Source organism: Nyctereutes procyonoides, unplaced genomic scaffold (assembly GCF_905146905.1).
Source record: "Nyctereutes procyonoides isolate TBG_1078 unplaced genomic scaffold, NYPRO_anot_genome, whole genome shotgun sequence".
Classification (NCBI taxonomy): domain Eukaryota; kingdom Metazoa; phylum Chordata; class Mammalia; order Carnivora; family Canidae; genus Nyctereutes; species Nyctereutes procyonoides.
The window spans coordinates 90,000,910-90,024,150 of NW_026575125.1; the positions used below are offsets into that span (position 1 = coordinate 90,000,910).

Consider the following 23,241-nt stretch of genomic DNA (forward strand, 5'->3'; position numbering starts at 1 on the left):
ACCACTGAGTCACCCAGGCACCCCAAAGAGATGCCATCTCTCCTGGCTTCCCCCATGAACACATTTTGCCTACAAGAAGCTTCTTGTCACTTGCCTTCGTGTCTTTCTCCTCCAGGCAGTTAAGAACCCCAGTGCTGGCCCTCCCAGGCCTGGTCTTCACCCCACACCTCTCACCAGAGGCCCACAGCTTCTCAGGAAAGGTGCCGCTGCCTTCACCTGCAAAAGCTTGACACAGAGGAAGCTGACACTACCCCTGTGAGGCTTATCGTCACTGTCCCTCCCCGCCCGGTCCTGCCAGCTCCCCTGCCAGGGAGAAGCCGGGCTGGACCCTACAGTACGTCTCCTGTGGAGGTCCCACTGTTGCTGGGACTGCAGAAGCAGGTGGACACATGGAGGCTCTGCCTCCCATTGGAGGAAATGGCTGTTGCCAGGGCAGCGCCTGTAAACATTCTGTCTGGGGCCCTGGTCGGGGGGAAGCAGCTGGGAGTCTCCTTCTGGGGCTTCCTCGGCCAGGACTGTTCCAAACAAGGATCCGGTCACTCAGGTACCGGGTACTGTGAGGGTGGGAGGGCCCCACAAAAGGCTTTGCACTGCTTCTCCCCAGTTGTCACCCACACCCCCAGGCTTGACCGCACCCCTGACCCTCCCCAGCAGTGCCTTACTTCTGGCCTCTCGTTAGGAAGAAGGGGAGGAAGAGAACTTGGCCAGGCCAGGTGGAGGGGCGCTTAAGAATGATTTGTGCCCACAGACATGGGAGGGCACAACCTGAGCTGCTTCCCCAGCCCAGCTCCCCTTCCCTCCCTCCTGCTGGAATACAGGGCTCCCCAGGGAAGGTTTTAGGAGGTCCTTCCCTGGATGAAATCCCCGCCTCATTTGCCGGGTTCTGGAGGTCACAGATTTGGCTTCTACCCAATTCATCAAGGGGCGATTTGCTGAAACCCAAGTCACTAAATGACCAAGTCGCCAAGTGGGCCATTCATTCTTTAAAGGATCAAGGTACTGTATGGTTAACTCACCCAAGCCTACTAAATTTACCGATTTAGCGAAAAGCTCCATTTTTGTCTTTACAGACTTTGTAGCAAATCGCTGTTGGTCAAATTGGCATAGCCCTTAGGCTGGGGAGAGCCAGTTCTTTAGGATTAAGGGCCTTGGGATTCCCTCATCGGCCACGCTTCAGGCTCTCCTCACTCTCTGGGATGGGTGGCCTGGGAAGGTTCCATCCTCCCCCAGTAGATTGCTTGTCCACTCCCCACCCCCCTGAAGCAGCAACAGGGAACTGAAGCAGATGCAAATCAAGCTTAAAATGCTAATATGCACACCCAGATGAGTGCAAATCAGCATGACCAAATGCTTCAAAGGCTGTTCAATCTGTTCCTGGCCACAGGAACTGGGCTGCCTTCCACAGTTCCCACCACAACCCGGAACCAACAATGAGTAAGAGAACAAAAGCTGACTCTTCTGGAAGGAAGCTCACAGAAAGCCAGGGAGCACATTCTGGACTTCAGATGGAAAAGTGAGAACACGGCCCCACAACCCTTTGTGAATCCTGGAGGGAGGAGAGCGGGGTAGTTGAGTGCAGGGGCCAGGGAGCCAGATGGTCTGGGCATGAACTTGGCTTCCTCCTTTCTCATGGTAACAAGAGACTGTCTGTGACTCAGGGTCCCAGCAGGAAACCTGGCATACTAAGGTAGGGGTAGGTAAAGAAGGGTTAAGTGGAGGGGGTATTTACGAAGATGTGGGCAGACAGGAGGGAAATAGGGGTAAGGGCAGCTCCCCCGTGCTACAACAGAGGGGCCACAGAACTGGGCAGAGACGATAACTGTCCTTACCAGGCAGAGAAGGGAGATACCTGCCCCGGGACATGTGGGGCCTATGCCACACAGCCAGCCACAGGGGACCCTGCAGTGGGACAGCTCCCCAGGCAGTATATCACTTGCCCTCATTCTCCTCCCTCAGCCTGGTCTCCCCATTGTGTGGAACCTCTTGGAAGCCAGAGGGCATGGGAGAGCCCACTGATGCAGTCCAATCAGGTCAGCCTTCCAGGGCAGAAAGCAGGGGAGACAAGGAGGAGGGGATCTGAAAGGGCAAACGGAAGGTGCTCAGTGCACCATCTCATGCGCTGGGGGGGGGGGGGAGTTCAATGAAACGAAGCACATTAAACACCTCAAAATTGGGAGTTGCTATTTAGAGAAGAATAACGAGCTCCCTTTGGAGAGAGATACTCACTTTAAAATTTTTTGTTATTAAAGATTTTATTTATTTATTTGAGAGAAAGCACGAGCCAGGGGGAGGGAAGGGAGACGGAGAAGCAGGCTCCCCGCTGAGCAGGGAGCCTAATGCGGTGCTGGATCCCAGGACCTTGGCATTATGACCTGAGCTGAAGACAGTCGCTTAACTGACTGAGCCACCCAGGCGCCCTGAGATTCCCACTTTTGTACCCCTAATGTAAGGATTGTCTGCAGGGATGCATAACTGTGCTACAAGTGATTTCTCATAAGTGAAGAGACCTAAGTAATAGCCAGGAAAGAAAGAGAATCCAAGACTCGAGGAAAAAGATGGAAGATGTGCAGAGTCCTAGCGGTGTGATGTGTTTCACAATCTCAATAGATGTTAAAAATATTTGGAAAAGTTTAGCGATCATTTATGATAAACCTCCTACTAAAACAGGAGCAAACAAATAGTTTTCTGAGGTGATAAATCTCTCGCCATAAACCAGCATCGAACTTTATGATGTAACAGCAGAAAGCACGCCCACTGACGTCAGACAGAAAAGGATGCACGTTATCTTCGCTTTCACTGAACATTTTTCGGGAAGTGTTAATCAAAGAGAATACTTACGGACGTATATATTTTGGGAAAAAAGATGGTAAAAAATGATAGTTTCTGGCAGATGAAATAATTTATACATCTGGAGATTCCAAGAGAAAAAACTGAAAATCCATCCCCTCCTATGCTATATTGCCCCTAATGATTTTAATTCACTTTATCATTTTTTAAGATTTATGTATTTATTTGAGAGAGAGAGCGCACATGAGCAGAGGGAGGGACAGAGGGAGAGGGAGAGAATCTCAGACTCCCGGCTGAGCAGGGAGCACAATGCAGGGCTCCATTTCACGACCCTGAGATCAGGTCCCGAGCCAAAATCAAGAGGACGATGATTAACTGACTGAGCCACCCAGATGCCCTGGAGCACATGACTCTTTAAAGTGAATTAAAATTGGGGCAACTGGGTGGCTCAGTTAAACATCAGCTTCTTGATTTTGGCTCAGGTCCTGATCTCAGGATTGTGGGATCAGCTCCATGTCACTGGCTCTGCACTTAGCAGGGAGTCTGCCTTTCTCTCTCTCTCTCTCTCTCTCTCTCTCTCTCTCTCTCCCTCCCTCTCCTCCTGTCCCTCCCCCTGCTCCTGTGCGGGTTCTCTCTCTCTCTCTCTCTAAAACAAATAAAATCTTTTTTAAAAAAGAGCCATATGCCCTTAGTCACCTAAGCAGGGATTGAGGTTCTATTAAAGACTCAACTAGAGAGGCACCTGTGGCTTGGTCGGTTAAGCATCTGCCTTGGACTCAGGTCATGATCATGGAGTTCTGAGATCGAGCCCCCGTGTAGGGCTCCCTGCTCAGCAGGGAGTCTGCTTCTCCCTCTTTCTCTCTTCCTCAGCCTTTTCCCTGGCTTGTGCACACTCACTCTCTGTCTCAAATAAATAAATAAAATCTTAAAAAAAAAAACCTCAAATAGAGATCAATATTGTTAGAACTCCAAAGAAGTTAGGATTCATTCTACTACAGCTTGATTAAACTGTTCATGGTTATAAGAATCCGAAAATCCTTGGTTTTCAGGAATAGATCTTTGAAGCTAGGCACAAAGGATAAACCTTAAGGCTTCACGCCTATCCCCACCCCTCAGCCCTTGTTGCCCCCTAGAGGCAACAACCATTTCCTATGTCTTGTTATCCTTCAAGGGGTGCTTTGCACTTAAATGAGTGTGTACCCACACACATGCACACATGCGCAAGAGATAACTTCTCGAGTTTCTTCTTCCAGGCAAAAGAAAATGGACGGGACTAAACATGTCAAAATCCAGGACAAGGATGTGGATAAAAGTCCTATAAGCCAGGAGACGGAAGATAATGGCAATGTGAACGAACTAGCTCTAGAGTTAGCTAAGAACGTTGTCACTACTGCTGTTAAGACCATGGAAGGTAGTAACCCCACTTGGTGGCCTGGAGGACTGTCTCGTTATACAATGCCACACTACCGGGCGACTAACATATTCTCACCTTTTTTTTTTGCAGATGCTGAAAACCCCATCAAAAACATCAACTGGATCACACACGGTGAATTCACGGCAGAAAGGGGCCGTAAACAAATTGAGGAGTTCGTTCTGGTAAGTTAGTTGACCACTCCAGATTGGCATACAAGGGCGAGGAACAACGAAAAGGATTGTTTGATGAAAAGTTTAAAATCCAGAAACCCTAGATGATTTCAGAGGTGACTAAATAAGTAAACATTGTCCCCATCTGGGTTCCAAAATCAACACGGTATAGTTTGAAGGCCAAAGGCACAATCGTATTTCTCTGTTTGTATCATCCTAACCTTACATCTCCCTCAGAAAATCCGACATTCCCAGTTAAGCAAGTTTCCCATGCTGGTACTCTAACTGGGGGCCTCGTGGCCTAAGGAGAGAGCTGCTCTTCCAAAACAAGACTTCTCTATCACTAACTTTCGAAGTCATATTCACAGAGGGGATGCCGATGGATCCTTTTGATTTAGTTTTGGACACAAAGACCGCACACTGTGGTGAATGTGCCTGTGAATTCCTTTTTCTTCTCAGCCTGTGCCTGGCTCTGACCCATTTGTGTGGCTTATCCTGGGAGCTTTAGAGAGAAGGCCCTGGGTTGCTTTGCATAACTGGTGGAGTGGATTAAAAAATGGCTTGAAATCCCTATTCACTGTATTTCCTCAGGAGAGAAAAAAGTTGAAACAGGTAGAGGCAAACTCCTTACCCCTAGGAGAAGTTTCCTGCTGTCTCGGTTTCTCTGGCCAGCCCATCAAAGCCGAGGCCCCAAGGGCAGTTCCTAAGGCCCTAGGAAGGCTCGGTCAGGTGGAAATGAGGTGGTTCCACACCTTCTTATACCCCAGCAGACACATTTCAATTACAAGGGGTATCTAGAGCATAATGAAGATGCATGGTGCAAAGTATTTACTTACTCTTGGACCTTCTTGCTCTGGAGAATGGCTCCCTTTGGAGTTGGGCAAAAGCTTCTGCCTACTGCACCCAGAGTTTGTGAATCAAACTGGAATGGCACATAGAACAAGCAGAAAAAGTTCCCCCTACAATGCCACCAGTTATTCTGAGTAAAAGGCAAAAGTGAGTCCTAACAATGGCCTACAGAGCTTGAAGTGATCTGAGTCCCCTCCTCCCTCCCAACTTATTCCTCAGAGTCATCGCCTACTACCTTCTCCCCTTTCACCTTCCTCACTGCAGCCACATCTGTCTCCTTCCTGTTCTACTGCCAGGCATGCTCCCACCTCAGGGCCTTTGCACTTGCAGTGCTCTCTGCCTGGAACCCTCTCCCCTGTGATCTGTTCTCATGGTTCATGCCATACCTCTCTTGAGATCTTTGTTAAGATGTCGCCTGTTCACTGACTCTGAGAATGACCTGAAGACTAATAGAAGAGCTCTTCCACAGCTAAAGATATAAAGAAAAGGCCACATTAAGAAGCGTAGCAGGGACAGAGACAAAGTTGGGAACTAAATCCCTGCACGGCAACTCACAAATGGGAGGGATATCGCAGGTGTGCAGGTCCTCCCTGAGGAGTGGGGGGTTCAAGCCTCACATCTGGGCGCTATCCACCCTGGAGATCTGCACCAGGAAGATGAGCCCCTATAACATCTGGCCTTGAAAATCAGCAGGGCTTAATCCCAGGAGCTTTGAAAATCAGCAGAGCTGCTTAATTCTGGGAGAACTAGAGTATTGTAGGAAACCAAGACTCTGCTCTTAAAGGGCCCACACACCATCACTCTCTCTGAGACCAAGCAAAGAGGCAGTGGTTTGAAAGGTGCGTGGGCTATTATGTGAAGGAGATTTGTCGGCTAATTTTTGAGTTATGTGCCAGAGGGGCAGGGATCTGTAGGAACTTTCTGTGGGAACAAAAGTACTGGTGGGTACCAGTTCTGACATTCTCCATCTACCTTGCTACCACTACTGACTCCACCCTGGCACTGCCCGCAGACCTACCCTGGTAGGTGCCCCTCTAAAGCAGCTCCTGCCCTGCCCACACCTGGTGCATTGCCTTGGCCAAGACCAGTGTCCCTCCAAAGCAACTTATACCCTGAAGAGGTGGGGGCCCAGGCCTACCTACCAGCATGTCCACAAAAATCACTACCAGGCATTGCAGCCAGCTGGGCCAAGAACCAGCCCCACTCACCAGTGCCCCCACAGCAGTCACAGCTGAGTCACAAGACAGGGCATGTAGCCCACAGATGGAACACCCCTGGAGCGGGGCCTGGTTCTGGTGACAAGGGGTGATTATACTACTGGGCCCCACAGAACACCTTCTATATAAGGCCACTCACTACTTTCAAGACCAGGAGACAGCTGATGTACCTAATATACAGAAACAAACACAAAGAGTCAGACAAAATGAGGAGAGGAAAGGAGAGGAACAAGACAAAACTACAGAGAAAGAACTAAAAACAGAGATAAGCAATTTATCTGATGAGTTCAAAGTAGCAGTCATAAAAGTGCTCACAAAGTACAAGAGTTGGGAGAAGAATGGATGAACTCAATGAAAACTTGAACAAAGAGATAGAAACTATTTTTATTTTTATTTTTTTGAGAGAGAGCTCAAGCAGAGAGGGCCAGAGGGAGAGAGAATCCCAAGCAGGCTCCTCACCCAGTGTGGAGCCCGACATAGGGCTCAATGTCACATTCCTGAGATCATGACCTGAGCCCAAATCAAGAGTTGGACACTTAGGGATCCCTGGATGGCGCAGCGGTTTGGCGCCTGCCTTTGGCCCAGGGCGCGATCCTGGAGACCCGGGATCAAATCCCACGTTGGGCTCCCGGTGCATGGAGCCTGCTTCTCTCTCTGCCTCTCTCTCTCTCTCTCTCTCTCTCTCTCTCTCTCTGTGTGTGTGTGTGTGTGTGTGTGACTATCATAAATAAATAAAAATTAAAAAAAAAAAGAGTTGAACACTTAGACTGAGCCACCCAGGCACCTAAGAGAAAGGAATTCTTAAGAAATGAGAGTAGGATAAGGTAACACTGGAACAACATCAGGCACACCAACATCTGCATTTTAGGGGTCCCAGAAATAAAAGAGAGAGAGAAAGGGACAGAAAACCTATTTGAAGATATCATAGCTAAAAGCTTCTCTAACCTGGGGAAAGAGACATCTGGGTCCAGGGAGCACAGAGAGCCCCAAATAAGAGGAACCCAAGGGGGTCCACAGCAAGACACTAAAACACATAATAATTAAAATGGCAAAAAAGATGAAGAGAGAATCTTAAAAGCAGCAAGAGACTATAAATAGTTACATATAGGAGAACCCCCATAAGGCAATCAACTGAGTTTTCAGCAGAGAGTTTGCAGGCCAAAAGGGAGTAGCATGATACATTCAAAGTACTGAAAAGAAAAACCTACAACCAAGAATACTCTACTCAGCAAGGTTACCATTCAGAATTGAAGGATAAAGAGTTCTTAAACAAAAGCTAAAGGAGTTCACCACGCCACTAAACCAGTGTTACAAAAAATGTTAAAGGGACTTGTTTAAGGAGAAAAGGCTATAATTAGAAGACAACTATGAAAGAATAAATTTCACTGGCAAAAGCAAACATATAGTGGAAGTAGCAGCTTAAATTATAAAGCTAGTATGAAGGTTAAAGACAAAAGCAGTAAAATCAGTTATAGCTATGATAATTTGTTAAGGGATACCCAAAATAGAAAGATGTAAAATATTATTTTGACTATATAAAACAGGAGGAAAGGAGTAAAAATGTAGCACTTTTTAGAATGTGTTCAAAATTAAATGACCATTAAGTTAAAATACACTACTATATATATATAGTGTCTTATATATGAACTTCATGGTAACCACAATCCAAAATCCTATAACAGACACACGAAAGACACAGGAATCCAAACATAACATTAAAGAAGGTAATCAACTCATAAAGGAAGAGAGCAAGAGAAGAAAGAAAAAGAGAAGAACTATAAAAACAATTAAAATATGGGATGCTTGGGTGGCTCAGAGGTTGGCATCTGCCTTTGGCTCAGGGCGTGATTCTGGGATCCGGGATTGAGTCCTGCATCGGGCTCCCTGCAAGGAGCCTGCTTCTCCCTCTGCCTGTGTCTCTACCTCTCTCTCTGTGTCTCTTGTGAATTAATAAATCAATCTTAAAAAAAACAATTAAAATAATTTTAAGTACATGCCTACCAGTAATTACTTTAAATATAAATAGGCTACATGCTCCAATCATAAGACACAGGGTGATTGAACACATGAAAAACCAAAACCCATCTATATGCTGCCTACAAGAGGCTCGCTTCAGATCTCAAGACACATACAGACTGAAAATGAAGGGATGGGAAAAGATATTCCAAGAAAATGGCAGAAAAAGAAAAAGGAAAACTGGAGTAGCAATACTTATACCAGACAAAATAGACTTTAAAATGAAACTTGTAGGGCAGCCCAGTAGCTCAGCGGTTTAGTGCCGCCTTCAGCCCAGGGTGTGATCCTGGAGACCCGGAATCGAGTCCCACGTCGGGCTCCCTGCATGGAGCTTGATTCTCCCTCTACCTGTGTCTCTGCCTCTCTCTCTCTGTGTGTCTCTCATGAATAAATAAATAAAATCTTAAAAAAAATAAAACAAAACTTGTAGCAAAAGACGAAGGGCATTACATAATGATAAAGGGGTCAATCCAACAAGAAAATATACTTGTAAATATCTATGTACCCAACACAGGAGCACCTAAATATATAAAGAAAATATTGACAAATGTAAAGGGAGAAATTTTTTTAAGATTTTACTTATTTATTCATGAGAGACACAGAGAAAGAGGTAGAGACATAGGCAGAGGGAATAGCAGATTTCCTGTGGGGAGCCCGATCCTAGGACCCCGGGATCATGACTTGAGCCGAAGACAGACACTTAAACCACTGAGCCAACCAAGTGTCCCTAAAGGGAGAAATTGATAGCAGTATAGTAATAATAGGGGATTTGAACACCCCACTTAATCAGTAGATCATCCAGACAGAAAATCAATAAGGAAAAAAAATCAATAAGGAAAGTGACTTTGAATGACACATTAGACAAGATGGACTTAACGTATATACAAAACATTCCATCCAAAAACAGCAGAATACACATCCTTTTCAAGTACACATGGAACATTCTTCAGGATAGATCACATGTTAGGCCAGAAAACAAGGTTCAACAAATTTAAGAAGACTGAAATCATATCAAGCATTTTTTCTTACCACAGTGGTATGAAAATAGAAAATTACAAGAAGAAAACTGGAAAAAAACTACAAACACCTGGAGGCTAAATGTGATACTAAACAATCAATGGTTAAACAAAGAAGTCAGAGAGGAAATAAAAAAAATACCTTGAAACAAATGAAAATGAAAACACAATACAAAATTGATGTGATGCAGCAAAAGAAGTTCTAAGAGGGAATTTTTTAAAAAAAGATTTATTTATTTGAGGGGACATGGGCAGAGGGAGAAGGAGAGAGAAACTTAAGCAGACTCTACACTGAGGGAAGTTTGTAGCAGTATAGGCCCACATCAAGAAATAAGAACATCTCAAATAAACAATTTAATCTTACACATAAAGGAACTAGAAAAAGAACAAAGCCCAAAATTAGTAGAGGAAAGGAAATAAAAAGTATCTTAGAAAGATAAAGGAAATAGAAACTTAAAAAGACAACATTAAAAAAGATCAACGAAACTAAGAGCTGGTTCTTTGCAAAGGTAAAATTGAAAAACCTTTAGCAAGACTCATCGAGAAAAAAGAGCACTTGAAGGAAGAAAATCAGGAATGAAAGTAGTTATAACTGACACCAAAAAAATACAAATGATTAGAAGAGACTAGTCTGAAAAATTATTTGTTGCAAACAAATTAGACAACCTAGAAGAAATGGACAAATTCCTAGAAACAATCTTTGAAGACTGGAATCAATAAAAAATGGAAAATCTGAACAGACAAATTACGAATAATGAAATTGAATCAGTACTGAAAAAAACTCTCAACAAAAATGTCTGGGACCAGATGGCTTCGCAAGTGAATTTCACCAAACATTCATTTTTTTAAACAATTTTATTTATTTGAGAGAGAGAGAGAGAGCATGAGGGGGGAGGCAGAAGGAGAGGCAGGAGCAAACTCTCTGCTGAGCAGGGAGCCTGATGCAAGGCTCCATCCCAAGGCCCCAGGACCATGACCTGAGCCGTAGGCAGATGCTTAACCAACTGAGCCATCCAGGGTCCCCTCACCAAACATTTAAAAAGGAGTTGATACTTATCCTTCTCAAACTATTCCAAAAAATTAAAGAGGAAGGAATGCTTCCAAATAACTCAGTGAGACCAGCATTACCCTGATACCAAAACCAAACAGACACTACACGAAAAGAAAATTCCAGGTCAATATTCCTGATGAACATAGACACAAACATCCTTAATAATATATTAACGAACTGAATTCAACAATATGTTAAAAGGATCATATACCATGATCAAGTGGGATTTATTCCAGGGGTGCAAGGATGTTTCAATACACACAAATTAATCAGTGTGATACTATGTTAACAAATTAACAAAATAAAGGATAAAAATCATATGATCATCTCAATAAATACAGAAAAAGCACTTGACACAACTCAACATCTAAATATGATAAAATCTCTCAACAAAGTGAGAGGAAGCATACCTCAACATAAGAGAGGCCAGATATGATGAACTCAGAGCTAATAGCATCCTGAAAAAAAAAAAAGCTGAAAGCTTTCCTTCTAAGATCAGGAACAAGACTAGAATGCCCTCTCTAGCCAATTTTATTCAACATATAGTACAAGGCCTAGCTGCAGCAATGAGACAAGAGAAAGAAATAAAAGGCATCCAAATTGGTAAAGAAGTAGTAAAACCATCACTATTTGCAGATGTCATGATACTATATGTAGAAAACCCTGAAGACTCCACCAAAAACTATTAGAACTAATAAATGAATTCAATGAAGTTGCAGCATACAAAATTAATATACAGAAATCTATTGCATGTCTACATGCTAGTTTCTATCAGAAAGAGAAATTGAAAAAACAATGCCATATACAATTGCATCAAAAAGAATAAAATACCTAGGAATAAATTTAACCAAGGAATTGAAAGACATGTGCTCTGAAAACTATAAGACAGTGATGAAAGAAATTGAAGATGACAAATAGGGCAGCCCCGGTGGTGCAGCGGTTTAGCACTGCCTGCAGCTCAGGGCGTGATCCTGGAGACCCGGGATCGAGTCCCACATCGGGCTCCCTGCATGGAGCCTGCTTCTCCCTCTGCCTGTGTCTCTGCCTCTCTCTCTGTCTCTATGAATGAATAAGTAAATAATCTTAAAAATTATTTTAAAAAAGATGACAAATAAATGGAAAGATATACCATGCTTCTGGAATGGAATAATTTTTTTAAGACTTTATTTATTCATGAGAGACACACACACAGAGAGGCAGAGACACAGGCAGAGGGAGAAGCAGGCTCCATGCAGGGAGAGCGATGCAGGCTGAAGGCTGAGCCACCGAAGCCAAAGGCAGGCAGGCACCCAACTGCTGAGCCACCCAGGCATCCCTAACCAAAGCAATCTTAAAAAAAAGAAGAGCAAATTAGGAAGTATTATGCTCCCAGATTTCAAACTATACTACAAAGCTATAGTAATCAAAACAGTGTGGTAGGGATACAAAACAAACACATACCTCAAAGGAACAGAACAGAGAGTCCAGAAATAAAAGCATACTTATACCGTCAATTAATCTGTGCCAAAGGAGGCAAGAGTGTACAATGGGGAAAAGAAAGTCTCTTCAATAAAAGGTGTTAAGAAAGCTGGACAGTACATGCATAATAATGAAAATTATCAAAATACCAACAGCAGGGTACTTGGGTGGCTCAGTCAGTTGAGTGTCCGACTCTTGGTTTCGGCCTGAGATCAAGCCCTGAGTCAGGCTCTGCACTTAGCGTAAAGTCTATTTGACATCCTCTCCCTCTGCCCCTCCACACTGCCTACACGCTATCACACACATTCTCTCATATAAAATCTAAAAAAAAAAAAAAGAATGAAAACAGACCACTGTGTGACACGATACACAAAAATAAACTCAAAGTGAATTAAAGACCTAAAAACCTAAAACCATAAAACTCCTAAAAGCAAGCACAGGAAGTAACACTTGGAAATCAGCCTTAGCAATATTTTTCTTGGTCCATCTCCTCAGGTAAGGAAAACAAAAACAAAAATAAACAACTGCAACTACATCAAACTAAAAAACCTTTGCATAGCAAAGGAAACCATCAATAAAATGAAAAGGCAACCTACTGAATATGAGAAGATATTTTGCAATAATATGTTTACAAAGGGTTAATATATATATAAACTCCTACAACTCAACACCAAAAAAAAAAAATTTTTTTTAATGGGCAGATGGGATGCCTGGGTGGCTCAGCGGTTGAGCGTCTGCCTTTTGCTCCGGGCATGATCCCAGGGTCCGGGGATTGAGTCCCACGTCGGGCTTCCTGCAGGGAGCCTGCTTCTCCCTCTGCCTGTCTCTGCCTCTATCTCTGTGTCTCTCATGAATAAATAAATAAAATCCTTTAAAAAAATGGGCAGATGGCCTGAATAGAAATTTTTTTCCAAAGAGAGACATACAGATGGCCAAGAGACACAGGAAAAGATGCTTAACATCATTAATCATTAGGGAAATGCAAATCACAACTACAATGAGATATCACCACACACCAGTCAGAATGGCTAGTATCAAAAAGACAAGAAATAACAAGTCTTGGTGAGGATGTAGAGAAAAGGGAAGCCTTGTATATATGGACTATAATATCATTCAGCCATAAAAAAGAATGAGGTTTTGCCATTTGTGATGACATGGATGAACCTAGAGAGTATTATGCTGAGTGAAGTGAAGTTAAAGAAAGACAAATACCATATGATTTCACTTACACATGGAATCTAAAAAACAAAACAAATGAACTAAGGTTTCAAAACAGAAACAGACTCAAGTACAGAAAACAAACTGGTCATTTCCAGAGAGGAGGAGTTATGATTTGGGGGAAACAAGTGAAGGGGATTAAGAGGTACAAGCTTCCAGTTAGGAAATGAACTAGTCATGGGATGCCCAGCTGGCTCAGTTGGTGGGGTGTGTGTGACTCTTGATCTCGGGGTTGTGAGTTCAAGCCCCACATTGGGAGAGATTATTTAAAATCTTCAAAAATAAAATAAAATAGCACAGAGATGAAAAGTACCGCAGGGAAAATATAATCATATTGTAATAATTTTGCATGGTGACAGATCTATTGTGATCATTTCACAATGCACATAAATATTGAATCACTATGCTGTATACCTGAAACTAATATAATACTGTATATCAACTATAGCTCAATTTATTTATATTTTTAAAGATTTTATTTATTTATTCATAAGAGACGCAGGGAGAGAGAGAGAGGCAGAGACACAGGCAGAAGGAGAAGCAGGTTCCATGCAGGGAGCCTGATGGGGGACTCAGTCCCGTGACTCCAGGACCAGGCCCTGAGCCAAAGACAGACACCCAACACCCAACTGCTGAGCCACCCAGGGGTCCCAGTTTGTTTTATTTTGTTTTTAAAATATTTTATTTATTTATTCATGAGAGACACACAGAGAGAATGGCAGAGACATAGAGAGAGAAGCAGGCTCCATGCAGGGAGTCCGATGGGGGATTCGATCCTGGGACTCCGGGATCACATCCTGGGCCGAAGGCAGACACTCAATCACTGAGCCGCCCAGGCGACCCAACTATAGCTCAATTTAAAAAAGATTCCACGTGCTCACTGAGGCCTTTTCTGGCCACCTCATGTAAAGTTGCAAACCTTTCTCCTCTGATTTACATTTTCCCTTAGCATTCAGCTCTACCTAAGATACTAGATTTTACTTATTTACCTTTTGCCTTTCTTCTACCTACAGATCATATGGCTCATGAGGGCAGACGCTTTTATCCAATTCTCTGTCCCCAGCCCCTAGAAAGGTCAGGTACACAGAGATGCTCTATAAATTTGTGTTGAATACACAGATTTATTGTCTCCATACCATTATTTGTTCACAGATGAAGAGCTTACCTATTTTGTAGGACTGTTATGAGGATAAGATGATTAGAAAGTAGAAGGTAACTGAAAAGTTAAAAGCTCTAATATAGCTACTGACACAAAATCACCTTGTTCCCAGCCCTGCTAATGCAGTGAGCCCTAGAAGTAAAGTCTACCATCTAACTGTCACACATTTCTGGGCAGCCCGGGTGGCTCAGTGTTTTAGCGCTGCCTTTGGCCCAGGGCCTGATCTTGGAGACCTGGGATCGAGTCCCACATTGGGCTCCCTGCAAGGAGCCTGCCTCTCCCTCTGCCTGCATCTCTGCCTCTCTCTCCCTGTGTCTCTCATGAATAAATAAATAAATAAAATCTTTTTTAAAAAAGTCAGACATTTCTGATGGAGGCTTTCTCAAGCTTATGGCAGACTTCCCAGGGCGCACCATACACCAGGGGATGGCACATTAGTACTGCTAAGCACTTCATATGTGATCTCATCTAATCCCCACAACAAACCTGCATGTAGGTACATTAGTGTACCCATTTTACAGATAAGAAACCTTGAGGTTCAGAGAGGTTGGACAGTTTGTCCTAAGTCTGCCTTTTTTTTTAAGAGTTTACTTATTTTTTTATCTTAGAAAGAGAGAGAGCATGCATGAGCAGAGGAAGGGGCACAAGGAGAGGGAGAGTCAGAGAATCTCAAGCAGACTGAGCACGGAGCATGGAACCCATTGTGGGGCTCCATCCCATGACCCTGAGATCATGACCCGAGCCGAGACTGATTCAGACACTTAACCGACTGAGCCACCTAGGTGCCCCTGATTAAGTCTTTCTGATTAAGCAGCAAAATAAAGCATTGATCACAAGTCTGATATACTTTGGCCACCATGGGAGGAAGAGTTTTCTTTGGTGACAAAAATAATGGAGTTTTACTATCAGTGAAAAATGCAAATTTAAGATTTTAATGTATTATAATGTGAATAAGAATGATTAAACCTGGTGTCCAAAGGTGTGTGTTTGCGGGAGGGAATAGGTACACTTATACATTGCCAATGGGCACAATTAGTTTATTCTAAGGGACACAATCTGGCAATAGGAATACACAAATAAGTTCTTTATAAGAGAAAATTTAGAAAATCCCCAATGCCTAACACACAGTTAAAATTATTTTTATAATAAAATAAGACTATAAAAAAATAACCCCAGTGAGCAAAAGGTCACAAAGTAAAAAACAAAAGCTCCCCTGCCACTCCCATAATACCCAGTTCTACTCCTTCAAGGGTCACTTACCATTGATAACAGTTTTGTGCATATACTTCCAGGTGCCTGTTGATTTTGAGTGTCCAATAATATGTAATTGGCTAAGCCATCCATGGTAGAGTAGCACAATGAGATATTGTTTCCTGAAAGCGACTATATGAAGCGATGTTATGTAAAAATTACAAAATACAAGAATAACACACACTCCCTGGAGCTACCTAAGAGTCAGCTGCCTGAACAATGATAAAAATGGGGAAATTGGCCTGATGGAAATAGCTGAATTTAATGTGTCTAAATTAATGACTGCCTTAACTCACCAAAGGGAAACAAAACACTTGGGATACCAAATTGAGAGGAAGAAAATCTTAGAATTGAGACATCTGGTGGGGTGGAGAGAGCACTGAGCTGGCTGCTGGGGAGCCCTGGGTCCCGGTCCCAGTTCCAGCTGTTGCACGGGACTGTCCCTTCCCATTTCTAGGCCCCAATATTCTCATCTCATCTGCAAAGTGAAGGGCTTCCCTGAGTGATCTCTAGGGATCCTTATGATGGTACAAAGTCTTTGATTGTGTGACAGACTAAACATTAGGGCTGAAGAAGCCTATTAATTTCGAAAGGTTGGAAAGAAAAGACGTGTTCCAATGGGCTGCAAAGGGTTAGCAGGCTCCTTCATTAAAAGCAATGACAATTTGAGTAAAACACAATCCTGATCCCAAGGAAGCTAGAGTCTGGTGCTCCTGTCTGGCTGGCTGAATCAATGAATTGGTTCTAAGTTTGAAATAAAGGAAGCTGAGGCAGAAGCCCAACCTACATTTTTTTTTTTTAGAGGGCCTGAAGTCTTTTAGCCATGCCCCTCCTACTGTTCCTTCTCCACCACTGAAATCACTAGACTGTCCCACTTCCTTCCTTCTGTGGACCTTCATCTTCATTCAGGATTTTTTTTTAATGTGGTAGCTTCCTGTGCCCCAGTCGCCAACCCAAGGGGGTTCAGTTGAATCAAACTTGTTGAATACCTACAGCATTCCATACGTTGTGCTGAGAATAGGGGCTGCATTGCCACTTCTGTGGGGCCCTAGGCACTAGTAAGATTCGTGCTTTGGAGAGAAAAACTTCACCAAGGGGATAAATAGTGATCTGAGGGGCCTGGATGATCCTAGTGCCTGATTCATTCCTTTTCTTTTTTTTTTAAAGATTTTATTTATTTATTCATGAGAGACACGGAAACAGAGAGAGAGGCAGAGACACAGGCAGAGGGAGAAGCAGGCTCCAATGCAGGGAGCCCAATGTGGGACTCGATCCTGGGTCTCCAGGGTCACACCCCGGCCTGAAGGCGGCGCTAAACCGCTAAGCCACAGGGGCTGCCCTCATTCCTTTTCTAAACTTATTTTATTAGACCACCGATGGCTGCATTGAAATGAGTCTGATTGTCGAAAACAGCTTGTGAAAATCAGCCTTATTGCTTTCCAGTCATAAGGCCTCCCAAGAGGAGTGTGCAGAACACATGTTCTAATCACTTCCAATTACTCTCCAATTAACCAAATTTGCCTCCCAAGTAAGGGTCTGGAGGCAGGTCAGTGTGTATACATATGTGGTGTGTTTGTGTACCTACACATCTGAGTGTGTGCCTCTGTGTTCCAAAGCCCGATCTCCAGGGATGTTGCATTATTCACTCACTTCAGGTCGCTCCACCTTTTCTCTCCTTCACTTGTGGAGATAATTGGGAGTTGACCCTAGTTTGAATCCCAATTTAAAATGTTAGAAATGGATGCCAGGAGCAGGGCTGTAACCCCTACTGTTGTGTGTTGCCTTTACCTAAAGGACTTGAATAGAAGTTTGCCTTTCGTTCTGTGTGCTCTTTCCTTTTTCTGTGAAACAGACTTGGGAGTATCAAGACTGCTGGGTGCACTGCACAGAGTTTATAGAGAGAGAAGACTTGGTTCACAGCTACCACTACATCTACTGTGTACACTGGAGCAACCCAACTGCTAACATACCTATTGCACAAGTCTCTGCCTCTGCCTACTTCACCATCAAGATCACCAAAAACAAACCTCCAGTAAGTTCTTCCTTTTCTCTTCCGTTCGCTTAGATGAGACTTCAGTGAGAATGGAGACATCTCTTGTCAAGGTCACTGATGATCCCTTCTTTGTTAAACTAAGTCCTATTTCTGTCCTCATCTTGCTTGGCCAATCTGCAGCACTTGCCATAGCTGCTCACTCCCCGATTCGTGAGACATTCCATTTGGCTGCCATAACAACATACTATCCAGGGTTTCCTCCTGCCTCACTGACCATTCCTTTTCAGGTTCTACTGGCCTTAAGCCTGTCCTCTACACTCATTTCGTTGGTGATCTTATCGTCTCCTGGCTTTATTTATTTATTTTTTTTTTAAATTTTTTTTTTTTTATTTATTTATGATAGTCACAGAGAGAGAGAGAGGCAGAGACACAGGCAGAGGGAGAAGCAGGCTCCATGCACCGGGAGCCCGATGTGGGATTCGATCCCGGGTCTCCAGGATCGCGCCCTGGGCCAAAGGCAGGCGCCAAACCGCTGCGCCACCCAGGGATCCCCGTCTCCTGGCTTTAAATGCCACCTCTGGCTTATGCTTCCCAAACTTGTATTTCCAGGCCAGACCTCTGCCACTTGGGTGTTTAATAACCATCTCACTTCACTTCTTGTATCTAAAACTGAGCTTCCAATTTTTCCTTCTCAACCTGACCTGCCTGCAGACACCTCATCTCAGTTCATGGCCCAAATCCTTGGTATCATCCTTGACTCTCATACCCCTCATCTAACACGTTAGGAGATCTTCTTGGCCGTATCTTCAAAAATAGGTCCTGAATCCAACAATTTCTTACCGCTCCACTTCTACCACCTTGGTACAAGACACCATCATCTCTTACCGAGATTATTTTTTCAATAGCCTTCTAACTGGTCTCTCTGCTTCTACCCTCACCTTTACCATATATGATTTCAATACAGCAGCTGCCAGCCGGAGTGAGCCTTATAAAACGAATTTATGTCACTCTTCTGTTTAAAACGTTCCAACATGTTTCTCAAACTTCAAAGTGCATGCAAATTATTATTATTTTTTGCATGCAAATTAGAGATTTTGTTGAAAGGAAGATTCTGATTCAGCAGGCCTGGGGTGATGTCTGAGATTCTGCATTGCTAAGATGCTCCCAGGCAGTGCTGATGCTGCAGGCCCACCCACAGAGCACACTTGGAGTAGTGAGGGCCCACCAGGCCTTGTGTGACCTGGTCCCTTATTATTTCTGCTTGCCTCCTCCTCCTCCCTCCCTCCTTCTCCTCCAGCTGCTGTGATCTTGCGACTCGTTAATAATCCAGGTGGAGTCCTGCCTCAGGGCCTCTGTATTTGCTGTTCCCTCTGACTGGAACACCCTACCCTACGTATGTGCACATCCCGCTCTCACCTACACCACACTTTCTCTCTCTTCCCCCAAGCTTTTGCCTTTTCTCCCTAACACTTTATTACCTTCTGATAGTCTGTGTAATTTATTGTCTTGTTATTGTCTGCTTCCCCTACTGGAACGTAAGCTTCACAAAGGCAGGAATTTTTGTCTTGCTGTAAAATGACGCCTGGCAAATAATAGGCACTCAATGAATACTTGAAGGAATGACTGTGTGTAGCCACCGGGTAGACAATGAATATAAAATATGTTGATAGCTGGTGTGAAAGGAGTCAAAATAACATCCATGAATCCAGGGTTAGGATCATCAGAGGAGTAGGTCTGGTTCCAGGCATAATGCATGGATTACAGCAGACGTAAACAAGCTTTTCCCCTCCTTGCCGTCCATCCTTTCACAGAAGTTATCTGAGGTGTTGTCTGACTCCAGAGCTTTATACAGGACTACACAGTGAGCCAACTGTCTTGTATTTATCCTAGCCCACCACAAATCTATCTATTTGAACCTGAAATAATGTAAAAAGGCAAAGTATGTGGAGCTCTCACTTCTCCTGGTCATATATCCTGCCATTGGCTGTCTTGCTAACTGGCAAGGTTGGAGATTGGAAAGTAAGGCTGCTAGAGGTAAGCAAGACCGTGACCAGAGACTGTACTTTGCGGGCTTAGAAGGGCTCTTGCTCAGAATTCCAAATATAATTTTGGAAGAGAGAATGGGTGGGGACCACAGAGACAATATTACAACCTACACTTTTATGCTGCTTTAAAAATGTTTTCAAACCTTGTCTATCTGTATGATTTCATTCTTATGCTACTCCTAAGAGGTAAATGCTGTCAACTGAGTAAAGTGGAACAGGTAAAGAAGGTAAGTGACTATCCGTGAGGAGCACAAGCCTTTCCTGACTTGTTCCCAATTTTGCAGAGATTCTTCAGGTATCTGTTGTCAAAAAGATCTCTTGAGGAACGGAGATTTGAAGTGACAAAGAACTACCACCTACATTCATCCCCAATAAGGATAATGAATTCCAGAAACTTAAGAGTATACATATGAACAAGTGTAGGGATGGAAAGAATTATGAGTTGGTATGATTGGTACAAACTAACAGTTATCCTTTTCTCTCTTAGGATATGCCCATTGAGGTCTCTTATATTTTTGAGGGCCTTTCATTAGTTCACAGGTAATGGAGACTTTTCTTTTTTGTCATCTCTACCCCCAACGTGGGGCTAGAACTCATGACCCAGAGATCAGGAGTCCCCTGCTCTACTAACTGAGCCAACTAAGTGCCCCTGGAGACTCATTTTAAATGGGTAGTGGGCAAAGGTCATCACATCCTGGGAACCCAGCAGGCTCATAGCCACTGATAACTCATGTAATGGTCACTTTTTTTCTTTGGCCCACTCACCCCATTAGGATGGGCTGAAAGTAAGATTCTGCCATTGTTCTAGAAAAAAATTTTTTAATGTCTCATTTTTCAGTAAGTAGAAACTTGAGGATTAATTGCTAAAGGAGGGTGGGGGCAAAGTGGGTCGCGTCTATTGTTTCTATCGGGAAACTTTACAGTCACATGGAATTAAGTCCTATATAGTAATCTTTATTTGTATAGCAGCTCTTTTAAAGAATCTTTACATATAAACTCATTAATCCTTTCACTGATTGGGCCTATGGAATAGAGACAATCTGCGCTCCCCACCCCCAAAAGACTTCTTGCTCACTAGGAATGTAACAGAATAAACAGGGAATCCCTGGCTCAACGTTTTGTTTTATGTTAAAAAGTTTAGGTATGTTTGTTTTTCTTCCTCTGCAGACCAGGACAGACTCGCTTTCGAGAAAAATGGCTGAGGGACACCATTGAGGCCAAAAATATTTTAATGGAGTCAATTCCCTTCTAATTCAATTGTGTCTAAGTCTTACAGAATGTTTTAGGATTGGATTTCTAATCAAAATGTATTAAAAATACAATACTGCACATCAAACCACAGAATATTTATTGAATAATAAATTTGTGGCAAACAATCCAGCTGTATTTTTTTTGCATTCATTTTCCATTTGGCAACTTCCATCACATTAGCAGAGTAACCAGTAAGTTGTTTTCCATTTCTAAATGTTTTTTCCCACCACTGTCTACATCACTTAGAGTCTTACAGGTACAGAAGCCAAGTTTAGAGATTTGCTAAAATTCATCCATCAGACCAAACTGAGAGTGATACTTGGCTGCCTGTTCCCCCTTGAGCCTAATTTTCTAGTCCAGACACACCTCTTTCGGGCATAACTGAGGAAAAGAAAACTGGCAACAGTTCTACAGCTCATAATATAACCAGTCTAAGGATTTCCCTGCTCAGAGACCCTTTCACTTACTGTGAGTTAAGCTTCACTGTTAAATAATATATGCTGATACTCTGAAACTGGGCGTGCTGCCTACCACAACACAGCATCATAACCTGACGGCAGCAGGCTGGCTTGAAGACAGGAGGCAATAACACAGGGAAGGTCTGGTTGCCACCCTTACTTCTTTCTGGTCTTCCTCCCATCCTCACACCAGATCATCGCTTGTTCCTATCATCCCTGTGAGGCTGTCTTACCTGACTGCAAAGGTTTGAAACACCAAAGACAGGATTACATTAGGAGTGATTACTTACATGTATGTCAGAATACATATTTATGCAGACAAGCACTGGAAGGGAACACAGAATACTAAAGACAATTGATGTGGGAAGACTGTGGGTAATTTTTCTTTCTTCTGTTACATTTGTGCAATAAACATAAAAGGAGGGGCAATCTTATCAGAACAACAGGCAAGGAGGTGGGAAACTAGATAAGTCTTCCTGAAGGAAAAAAAATACATTTCAAATATAATAGTCCTCCTATTGGACTTATGGCTCAGATGATTAAACACAATTTGCAGCAGTACCTCTCATGAGCTCAAAATAAAAAACTTTTAGCCCTTTTATTCTTCCCTCCTCTTTTCCAAAGAACATGCTACTGAAGCTGCTCTTTGGCCAATCTTTCCTGAACAAACCTTGATGAAAGAAATGACAAAGTTCTGAAATACGTTAATGTTTCCTTTCATTTACTCGACAAGCATTTGTTGAGAATCCACTCTGTGGAGGAGACAGGAGAATCCAATAAAAACCCACAAGAATCCTTTATCACAGAGTTTAAACTGCTTTGCCTACTGAAAATAAGAGTGCAAACTCATTCAGTTTCCAGGAACCAGTACAAAAAATAGTGTTCTTAGAGAACAAAATTCTTAAATAGGGATTGTAAATTTAGGTTTTATCACACAAGGAAGTAGACGGATTACAACTCATAAATTTGGAACCTGGCTTCCCTTTACCTTTTGGAAACGAGATTTATCAGGTTAGGCAGCAACAATGATAAACAGGAATCACTTCAGATTCAGGGGTCATAAATGTTGCTACGTGCCAAATGATTTAGTACCTTAGCTGTGGGTTAAAGGTAGACACTTTCCTAGAACATACGTTAAATAGTAAAACTTTTTATCTATACTTTGAAATATGATTGCTTTATTTTAAAATGTTGGGGAAAAAACCACTTTAAACTATTACAAGGAAAGAGGGCATTTTATAACCACAGAGTTAGAACTTCCCCATCCCCCAGGTCACTTAGATTTATTCTAGACACATAATACACAGCTCAAAATAACTTTTAACAAAAACAGCCAAAACTTCCACTGTCCCCTTTCCCTTCCCTCTTGTGACCTAACAACTCAAACTGAACAAAATAATGGAAGAAAAAGGATCATGAGAACTGCTAGTCCCAGAATTTTCCATTTCTCACAAAATTAAAAGTCAATAGTAGCCATAAAAAAGTGATAAAGTGATAAAGTGAGGGGTTCTATACAAAGTTGAACTGAATGACAGATGTAAAAAAATAAACTGAAACGTTTAACAATGTTTAAAATGAAATATGCTTATTACATAAAGGACAGACTTAAAATATGTTTAATATCATTTTAGTTTCATCCTTTATAAAATGACTAAATTAAAACCAATGCTTCAATATATTTTTCCCTATTAAACTCCTAACCATAGTTGACTCCCACTCATTTCCAGTATTCAAATAATCATCTAAGCATAGCTTAGATGGAAATAATGTACTTACATTGGCACAACAATGCACTTCCAAATATTTTATATTTGAAGAACCATTTCTAAGTAACCTTTTAAGAATTTAAAACACTAACGTTCACATTTTCAACTCAGTAAGTCCGTGG

At 42.8% G+C, this 23,241-nt stretch overlaps 1 protein-coding gene across 1 annotated transcript; it reads left to right on the forward strand.

The window, feature by feature from the left end:
* Positions 1–417: 417 nt before the first annotated feature.
* Positions 418–20,917, forward strand: AKAP14 (A-kinase anchoring protein 14). Its single transcript, XM_055338095.1, has 7 exons — positions 418–551; positions 2,717–2,866; positions 4,041–4,198; positions 4,292–4,383; positions 17,459–17,638; positions 20,132–20,184; positions 20,812–20,917. Exons 1-7 carry the CDS (start codon positions 418–420, stop codon positions 20,894–20,896), a joined length of 852 nt encoding a protein of 283 aa, XP_055194070.1. The 3' UTR covers positions 20,897–20,917.
* The last annotated feature ends 2,324 nt before the right edge of the window (positions 20,918–23,241 follow it).